A 9,517-nucleotide genomic window follows, 5' to 3' on the forward strand; every position below is an offset into this window, starting at 1 on the left:
TAATTTTGATTATGTTGGAAGCTGGAGGTATATTGTCAGTCATCCTTTCAGGGTGGTGGTACTGCCCTGTCCTGCTTAATCAGAGGTTCTTAGAGGAGGTGGGCTCAGAAGTGATTTAAATGAAAGAAGGTTGATGTTTAATATAATAAACTTTCAATTAAACATTTAAATCATTTTCAAATTGAAAAGGGTCATGGAAATTATCTGGCCTAATTCGTTCATTATGCAGATGAGAAAACTGAGACCCTAGAGAATTAAAGGACTTGCCCAAAGCCATTCAGCTTGTCTCCCTTGTTTGATGTATTATTAGGCTAAAAGACTTCACAGGCCTAACTTGGAAAAGATGGCAGGAGACCTTGGCTCTGCTCTCACAGTTGTTTCTCTGATCTCAAGCACTTCCCACCCTTTGTAACCTGTGTTCCACACAGGAGGTAATTCCTGTTTTATAAATATTGGAGGTGTGTGAAGGTAGTTTTTACAGAAGAGCTACCTTGGACCAGTATCTTTTTAAGTAAAGACTTAAATGCCCTGCTTGAGACAGTGAAGTGTAATATCTATCCCAGGGAAAGAAATCCAGCACAGAAAATGCTCCATCCTTTGGTATTCCCCCAGCTACCTGGAGCTCAGGGCAGTGACCCTCAGCCCTGCCCTGCAGCTGAAGTAGCTCAGGACTCAGAGAGCAGAGGCTGCAACTTACTTCAGGGCTCTGGGCAAGTCCCTTTAACGTGGCTGTCCTTCCCCTTCGGTGTTTGTAAAACAGAGAGATGATGCTGTTATCTTCCTCGTTGCTCCGCCTGTTTGGGAAGGTTTATAAAGCCACACATTCCCCCTCCCTGCTAATACGATTACTAGCACTTTCTTGTAGGAAAGGCCCAACTCCTCATCTTCTTTCTTCCTTTAAAAACAGACCAAAGGGTATATTGTCTTGTGTCCTTGTGGCCAAAAAGGTTGTTGCTTCTGTGGTTGTTACCTTCTTAGAATGTCAGTTTGCTGATGTTAAAGATTCCTAGGTGCACCACAAATCAACAACATCAAAAATCAACAACAACAATAACAAAAATAACTGCCTTGTTGGTTCTTGGAAGTTATGAGTTACAAACAGACTTTTCCAATTATAAAAACGTTGCCCCAGCCTGTCTCCAAGCCTCCTCTGTCCTCAAAAGGGTGAGGTCTGGAGGGGCAGGGGGAAGTAGACTGTTTGTTAGGGCTGACTTTCTGAGGGTCACCAAGGCTTTCCACAAGAAGCATTTTAAAAAATGCTTTGGAAGGAAAGTCATCTCTCAATAGCCAAAGAGGTACCTGGTACCTCTTTTAAGCACACAGCTCTGAGCACAGCCTGTTTCTCAACGTTTGGAAATCCTTTAACAGTTTATGGAAGGCCTCCCTTTAAACCCATCCAACAGCTCCCTTCTCCATAACCTGATTTCAGAGGTGTTTCATTATCTCTAATTACTCGGGTGAATGGTGATTACTCAGTGTTTTAATCATCGGTTTGGGCAGTAGCTACTCTAAACTCAGAGAAGCCCAGACTACCCTGGGTATTTTTGGAAGGTACTGGGACTAGTCGATGCATGCATTCTAGTACCTCTGCACGTGGTCACCAGGTGAGCCCCGAACGCTTCCCGGAGCTGGAGGCAGCGGCGTCCCAGCCTGGGCAGCAGCTGCTGACTCGGGCGCTGCCCGGGTTTCCGGGACCAGGGCCGGCGAGGCGAGGCCCGGCGGCGGGATGGGAGGATGTGGGCGGGGCTCCCATCCCAGAAAGGGAGGCGAGCGAGGGAGGAGGGAAGAAGGGAGGGGCTGCCGGGGAAGAGGAGGAGGAAGGAAAGAAAGAAAGAGAGAGAGAGAGAGGGAAAGAGGAGGAAGAAGATGCGGGAGGGCAGAGGAGGAGGGAGGGAGGGAGGAAAGGGGAGCGCAGCTCGGCCCGGAAACTAGGTGAGTTTGGCATCAGAGCCGAGGGACAGGAGCCTGCGACGCCGCTGCAGATCAGGGCTGAGTATCTCGCCTCTCTCCCTGATGGGATTCCCGTCCACGCCGTCTCGAGCCTGCTGCGTCCCAGTCCTCAGCCCTCGCCCAGGTTCACTGCAGCTGTTCAGAGGTCCCCAGGAGCTGCTGCTGGCGAGCCTGCTACTGCAGGGATCTATGGTGAGCAAGGCTACCTGGCGAGGGGCGGGTGGGGGGGAAGGCTGAGGTGCATCCTTGGGGGGAGAAGTAGGAGGCTCTGGCTGTGTCGAGGCAAAAGGTGCTCCCTTCCCCCCCCCCCCCACGCCGGTGGTGGTGCTAGAGGTAGGGATGCTTGCGCTGAAAGTCACTTCCATATATGCCACTGCCTCTACCCGGACCACTTTCTCCGTCTGGTGGCCCCAGGCGATTTCCACGTTTGGTAGGTTCGGGGCAGGAGAAGAGCGGAGACGAGAAGCCTTTAGTTGGAGGTCGTTAGGAAAGACCTTGGGGTCTTGAGCCGAACACGTCGCTCGTGGACTAGCATTTGCGATTTCCCGGCGGGAAGGGCCAGGAGAGAAAGGGGAGAGATGGCTCTGAGGTCCGGAGAAAGTGAGGGAACTGAGGGGCGTCGAGGTGGAGAGAGAACACCTAACCAGGGCTAGTTCCGCGGTGGTGAGCGCGGTTCTCCTGCTTCTGGAGCGTGCGCGCCGCGGGAGGGCTGCGTCTAGGGGAGTGTCACCCGACCCGGCCCCCAGCCGGCGAATGCCCCTGAAAGCTGGCGAACCGCTGCTGCCCAACGTGCCTCCCGCACGAGCTATTCTCGTGGACTTGCAGCATCCAAGGAGCTGCTCCTCTATCATTTCACGGTGTAGGGTCTGTAGGGACGACGGCCGGGATGCTAGCCGCCCCGGAAACGCAGGTTCCTGCGGTGTCGTGTCCTTTGGAGAGTTGCTGGCGAGATGCACGGCGGACGCGTGGCTCTTACTGGCCCTCCCGGCTCAGAGCCGACGGGAAAGTGTCCCGGGATTCGCGGGTCCCTGTGGACCCCTCCCTCCCCGCGGGAGCTGCGCCCGCGACCTTAGAGGCTTCCCGGGCACCATTTGGTGAATGGTTTGTGAGGATAGCGGTTTGTGAGGATCGCGTTTTGCGGGCTGAAGGCTTTGTGAGACGTTAAAACCCCCAGACATTGACTTGGTAAACTGAGGCCACCTCTGAACAAACTTTGGCGTTGGGCGAAAACTCGGGCAAGGAAGTAAAGGACGAGTTGCATCCCCGCCCCTCAAGAAAGAGTTCTGGAGACGAAAGTGCTTTTCGGCTTTTATCTTTTTAATTAAGAAAACTGGGGGAGAAAAATGTGATTAGAGATGAATCCTTCTGAATCCGAAGTTGAAACACAACCCGCTCTTTCCCCGGCCTCTGGGTTTTAGCGCAGCGCGCGCTCCCGCCGCACCCTGGGAGATTCCTAGGGCCAGAGGATTGTCGGCGGACTGCGGGCGCCCGCGCCTTCCGCTGTCCCTTCGCCCGCGGGGACCGACCCTTCTCCGTGTGCTTTTCCCATTTCTGGAGCTCCTCCCACGGGGCATCTTGAAGGTTCTGGGCGTCTCAATAAAACTCCTTGCTCTTCCCAACACTTTCGCAGTCAGCCCCAGCGGTGCCGCGGGAGCGGGAAAACCTAAAGCCGCTCAAAAAGCGGCGCGGCTCTCGCCGGGCGTGGACCGTCGCGCAGGGGCGCCCGCGGCCTCCACACCCCGGCTAGCGCGCTGTCGGGCGGCGCCGGGCAGCCGCGGCCGGAGGGAGGGTTAAGCGCTTTAAAAGAGGAGTCCTTTACTCCTCTTCCTCCAAGCCTTCCCGAGAGTGCCCCCAAGAAGAAAGCCAAGTTTGTGGGGGAGAGTGAGGTCGGCAGCCTGAGCCCTCGAGCTCTGAAGCGACCCAGGGCAGGAACTGGGAACAGCCTCAGGAAAGGGCGGCCGGGTGCCGTGCGCTTTGCAGCGGGAGTCGTGGGACTCGGGACCCCGGGGCAGGCCGGGCTGACTCAGAGTTGCGTGGGTCAGGTTTTTGAAAAGGCCCCCGTGCTGAGCGACCCACGCGTGCAGCATCTTCGGTTAGGACATCCCAGTAATTCCTTGAGCTGTGGGCTGGTAAAATTCTTGAAGAAATATTTGCTGCGACTCTGCAGCTGGTGCAAAGGAGGAAGGGGGTGGGGGAGGAAGTGGCGGGGGAGGAGTAGTAGTTTAAAAAAGACAAGCTGGGAAGAGAGAGAAAGAGAGAGACGCAGACGCAGAGGTCGAGCGCAGGCCGAAAGCTGTTCACGGTTTTCTCGACTCCTGGGAATGCGGTGGGATTTCCTTTCTGCGCCGGGTCGGGAGTTGTAAAACCTCCGCTACATTGAGACCTGAAAAATGCGATGCGCCCTTTCTGAGGAGACGCTTCTTTTCGCGTCTGCCCTGAGCTTTGCGCTTCGGCGTCCGCCCCTCAGCCTTTAATGGCCCACCGACCACTTTCTTCGGAGATTTGCTTTGCTTGGCAGGGATCGCCGAGGTGCGGAGTTTCTCTCCGTAAAGGAACCGGAGGAAAGAGCCTAGCGGCGGCTCCCTCACCACTTTCCCACACCGATTACCGCCTAAACGTCTCCCGCCCCGGCCCCGCGTGACAGGGTCCGCCGCTTTTGGCTGGGAGCTAAAGCGGCTGCCCACTTCTTCTGAACATTCGCAAGCGTTCGCCAGGGGGTGACTAGCTGTCACTGGGAGCAATATTTGGCCTCTCGGAGACCCTGGGGAGGAAGTGGGGTGCGCGCGGCGCGTGTGTCTGTGTGTCCCTCAGCACTTTCCTTTTTAAATGACTCTCGGTGGTGGCTTTCAGCGGCTGAGACTCCGCTGCCCCCAATCCCGGCCCCACTTGAGCTGGGTTCGGGCTGAAAGGCGCAGCCCTTACGGTGCCCCCCAGATCCTCGGCTTCAGGCCGCTGGCGCGAGGGCCCAGCCCGACGCACCGAAGGCTACAGGTAGAGGCGAGGACCACGTCCTCCGCGCGGTGCACCCGGGGACCGGCCGAGGGCTCCGCAGAACGCCACCCGGAGCTCCTCCCGGACCGCTTGAGGTTTGGGGCTGCTGGCGCGGAGGCTGGCCTCTCCAGGAGGGGGCGGGGCCGCGGGCGGGCGGGGATTGGGGGGTGGGGAGACGGGGGCGGGCGCGCGGGCCCTTTCACAGCCCGCCTCGGGGAGGGCGGGCTCCTCCGTGCGTGGGGCGGGGCCGCTGCGTTCACGTGACGCCTAGGGGCTGGAAGAAAAACAGAGTCTGTCTGCGCCAGAGTCTCATTATATTCAAATATTCATTTTAGGAGCCATTCCGTAGTGCCATCCAGAGCAACGCACTGCCGCAGCTCCTCTGAGCATTTCCAGCAAGTTTGTTCAAGATTGGCTGTCAAGAATCATGGACTGTTATTATATGCCTTGTTTTCTGTCAGTGAGTAGACACCTCTTCCTTCCCTCCTCCCGGGAATTCACTCTGCCCTCCCCACCCGTGCTCGCCTTGTGTCCCTCCCGTCGGACCTTCCTTCCACACTCTGCTTTCTGGCAGCGCTGTCGCTTTCTTCTAGGCCGGGCAGCCACTGCGCTCCGAGCCCACCGGTTCTATTTAAAGTGCTCCTTGCTCCCACTCGCTCTCTCTGATCCGTGCGTTGCAAGAAAGGGAAGCGAGAGGGGGCTAAACTGATGGAAGGTCCTCAGCCGGGGGGGGCGGGGGGCTAAGGGCCCCCCTCCCCACATAACTGGAGAGCACCCAGTGCCCCTGTGGCGAGTTCCTAGCTGCTTGTCAAAACTCACAGAGGTCGCTCTTGGACTCATCCCCTCCCACACACCCTTCCCCGGGAGTGAGCGAGAGGGCGCGATCAGATGCTTCTTGCTGGGCATTTCAAACTCATCAGCCACAGTAAAATAAACCCTCCAGCCATTCGGTCCGCCCCCAGACCCTGCCTCCCCCGTGTCTTCACCCTGCTCCTGCTTCTCTGCTTTCCCTCCCTCCTGCTCCGAACCAGCTGGAAGTGGTGGAAGTCGGGCTCTGGCTCGGAGGGCGGAGGAAGAAGGGGGGTGGAGGGAGAGGGGGAGAGAGGCTGAAGGTCTGAAGTGGAGAGGAGAGCGATGGCATTTTAATTCTCCCTCCCCCACCCTTCTTTACCTTCTCAATGTTAACTGTTTATCCTTGAAGAAGCCAAGCTGAGATCATGGCTCAGATAGCAGTTGGGACAAAAAAAGATTAACAGGATGGAGGCTATCTGATTTGGGGTTATTTGACTGTAAACAAGTTAGACCAAGTAATTACAGGGCAATTCCTACTTTCAGGCCGTGCATGGCTGCAGCTGGTGGTGAGGGGTGTGTGTGAGGGCGAAGACACAAACTTGATCTTTCTGACCTGTTTTACATCTTGACCCTCTAGCTCTAGCCCTATGTGCGTATGCAGAGACATCTCTATTTCTCTCTAGTTATCGGTGTTTATTTATTCTTTAACCTTCCACCTCCTCCCCCTCCCCAGAGACACCATGATTCCTGGTAACCGAATGCTGATGGTCGTTTTATTATGCCAAGTCCTGCTAGGAGGCGCGAGCCATGCTAGTTTGATACCTGAGACGGGGAAGAAAAAAGTCGCCGAGATTCAGGGCCACGCGGGAGGACGCCGCTCAGGGCAGAGTCATGAGCTCCTTCGGGACTTCGAGGCCACACTTCTGCAGATGTTCGGGCTGCGCCGCCGCCCGCAGCCTAGCAAGAGCACGGTCGTCCCGGATTACATGCGGGATCTTTACCGGCTTCAGTCTGGGGAGGAGGAGGGGGAGCAGATCCACAGCATCGGTCTGGAGTATCCCGAGCGCCCCGCCAGTCGCGCCAACACCGTGAGGAGCTTCCACCACGAAGGTCAGTCCCTGCCCCGAGTCTGGGCTGGGGAGGGCCAGTAGGGCTGCCTGGTGGGACAGTGGAAGCTCCAGGGGAGAGGGGTTCCGGTTACCTCAGAGCCCCACATCCAGGAGGCTGGGGGACAGAGCTGCTTGCTTTCTGGAGTTTTCAGAGTTGTGGCTGAATTTATTTTTTGGAGACAGAAGGGAGGGGTTGGGGAGAAGGGGAATGACACCACTCAGACGTGGGCTAGCCCCGGCCGTGTGTTTTTGCTATATCAAAGCCTTTTATGCCAGGGTTTCTGACTTTTTTTTTTCTGTTTTTCAAAGCACCTACTGAATTTAATATTACAGCTGTGTGTTTGTCAGGTTTATTCAATAGGGGCCTTGTAATCCGATCTGAATGTTTCCTAGCGGATGTTTCTTTTCCAAAGTAAATCTGAGTTATTAATCCACCAGCATCATTACTGTGTTGGAATTTATTTTCCTCTCTGTAACATGATCAACAAGGCATGCTCTGTGCTTCCAAGATCGCTGGGGAAATGTTTGGTAACATACTCGAAAGTGGAAGAGGCAGAAGGTGGTTGTGTGCATGTTCCCTCCTGCCTCTGCTCTGTTGGCCCCTCTTTTTCTTTACAACCACTTGTAAAGCAAACTGTGTACACAAAGCCAAGAGGGCTTTAAAAGGGAAGTCTGATGGTGGTGGAGTAAGGAGTTAACACATGGAAATTATTAGACGTATAAAGGAGATTGGGAGATTCTGTCTTTGGTGCTTGCTGAATGCTAGCTAGGCTTCGCTGGTTTGCTAGCTGCGCCATTTATCTGCTCCTTCAGATTAAACGGTATGCTTGTTTCCCCCAAATAGGCTTCCACTATATAAGCAGAGTTCATCACTCATCACCCGACTCTTAGCTATTTCTTGATTTTTCAGCCTCTGAAATAGCTCATGTGCTTTTTTTTTTTTCCCCCTTTTTCTTTTCCTCCCTGACTGTGCCTAGAACATCTGGAGAACATCCCAGGGACCAGCGAAAACTCTGCTTTTCGTTTCCTCTTTAACCTCAGCAGCATCCCAGAGAACGAGGTGATCTCGTCCGCAGAGCTTCGACTCTTCCGGGAGCAGGTGGACCAGGGCCCTGACTGGGAGCAGGGCTTTCATCGTATAAACATTTATGAGGTTATGAAGCCCCCGGCAGAAGTGGTGCCCGGGCACCTCATCACACGACTACTGGACACGAGACTGGTCCACCACAATGTGACACGGTGGGAAACTTTTGATGTGAGCCCTGCAGTCCTTCGCTGGACCCGGGAGAAGCAGCCCAATTATGGGCTGGCCATTGAGGTGACCCACCTCCATCAGACACGGACCCGCCAGGGCCAGCATGTCAGGATTAGCCGATCGTTACCTCAAGGGAGTGGGGATTGGGCCCAGCTCCGGCCTCTGCTGGTCACCTTTGGCCATGATGGCCGGGGACATGCCTTGACCCGACGCCGGAGGGCCAAGCGTAGCCCCAAGCATCACCCACAGAGGGCCCGGAAGAAGAATAAGAACTGCCGGCGCCACTCGCTCTATGTGGACTTCAGCGATGTGGGCTGGAATGACTGGATTGTGGCCCCACCAGGCTACCAGGCCTTCTACTGCCATGGAGACTGCCCCTTTCCACTGGCCGACCACCTCAACTCAACCAACCATGCCATTGTGCAGACCCTGGTCAACTCTGTCAATTCCAGTATCCCCAAAGCCTGTTGTGTTCCCACCGAACTGAGCGCCATCTCCATGCTGTACTTGGATGAGTATGACAAGGTGGTACTGAAAAATTATCAGGAGATGGTAGTAGAGGGCTGTGGGTGCCGCTGAGATCAGGCCTTCCTTGGGGACACACACACACACACACACACACACACACACACACACACACGTTCCATCCACTACTCACCCACACACTACACAGACTGCTTCCTTATAGCTGGACTTTTATCTTAAAAAAAAAAAAAAAAGAAAGGAAAAAAAAATCTAAACATTCACCTTGACCTTATTTATGACTTTATGTGCAAATGTTTTGACCATATTGATCATATATTTTGACAAAATATATTTATAACTACGTATTAAAAGAAAAAATAAAATGAGTCATTATTTTAAAGGTAAACTATGTTCTTTTTCTCTTAAATCCTTTCTCTCCCTTCGCCCCATCTCTTTTGGATGAGATTTTTTTCTGTTAAGGTGGGGCTGGGGGCACTGTGGAAGTCAGAGTGTGGTAACTGGAGGTGGTTAAGTTGGAAAGACAGGAAGTAAACTGATGGTGGAGGATGGTAATTGCCAGGATGAATTGTTTTCCATTTCTATTTAATGTTAACAAGGACAAGGACGCGGCATCCTCTCCCATCTGGATGACACATGCCTTGGAGAAACAGTGGGATGAAAGGAGTAGGCCAGATTAAAGACTCAGTTTGGGGCTCTTTGTACATCCTCTGTTTTCGCTCACCTGTTAGAGGTGTGTCCCAGCAAAGTGTGATGGGTAAGAGTCTCAACTCTAGGGAAATGCTTCCCACCTCTGCTTTTATGATACCCAGGGCATCTCCGGTTATTACAGGCACCAATGTTGTATTTTCAAACCAAAACTAATTTGCACACTCACATATTAACGTGTGTATGTGTGTCTTAAGCAGGAGTTTTTTGAGGTTTTTTTTTTTTTGAG

At 54.1% G+C, this 9,517-nt stretch overlaps 1 protein-coding gene across 2 annotated transcripts; it reads left to right on the plus strand.

The window, feature by feature from the left end:
* Nucleotides 1-4,247: 4,247 nt before the first annotated feature.
* BMP4 (bone morphogenetic protein 4) lies at nt 4,248-8,953 on the plus strand. 2 transcript variants are annotated; one of them, XM_060003447.1, is made up of 4 exons: nt 4,248-4,479; nt 5,277-5,401; nt 6,520-6,843; nt 7,820-8,953. In XM_060003447.1, the coding sequence occupies exons 1-4, from the start codon at nt 4,424-4,426 to the stop codon at nt 8,674-8,676; spliced, it is 1,362 nt and encodes a 453-aa protein (XP_059859430.1). In that variant the 5' UTR covers nt 4,248-4,423; the 3' UTR covers nt 8,677-8,953. The 2 variants fall into 2 exon arrangements, with proteins under 2 accessions (XP_059859430.1, XP_059859431.1); XM_060003448.1 differs by lacking the exon at nt 4,248-4,479 and having other exon boundaries at nt 5,279-5,401; nt 6,467-6,843.
* Nucleotides 8,954-9,517: the final 564 nt, after the last annotated feature.

This window comes from Delphinus delphis, chromosome 2 (assembly GCF_949987515.2).
Source record: "Delphinus delphis chromosome 2, mDelDel1.2, whole genome shotgun sequence".
Taxonomy (NCBI): Eukaryota; Metazoa; Chordata; class Mammalia; order Artiodactyla; family Delphinidae; genus Delphinus; species Delphinus delphis.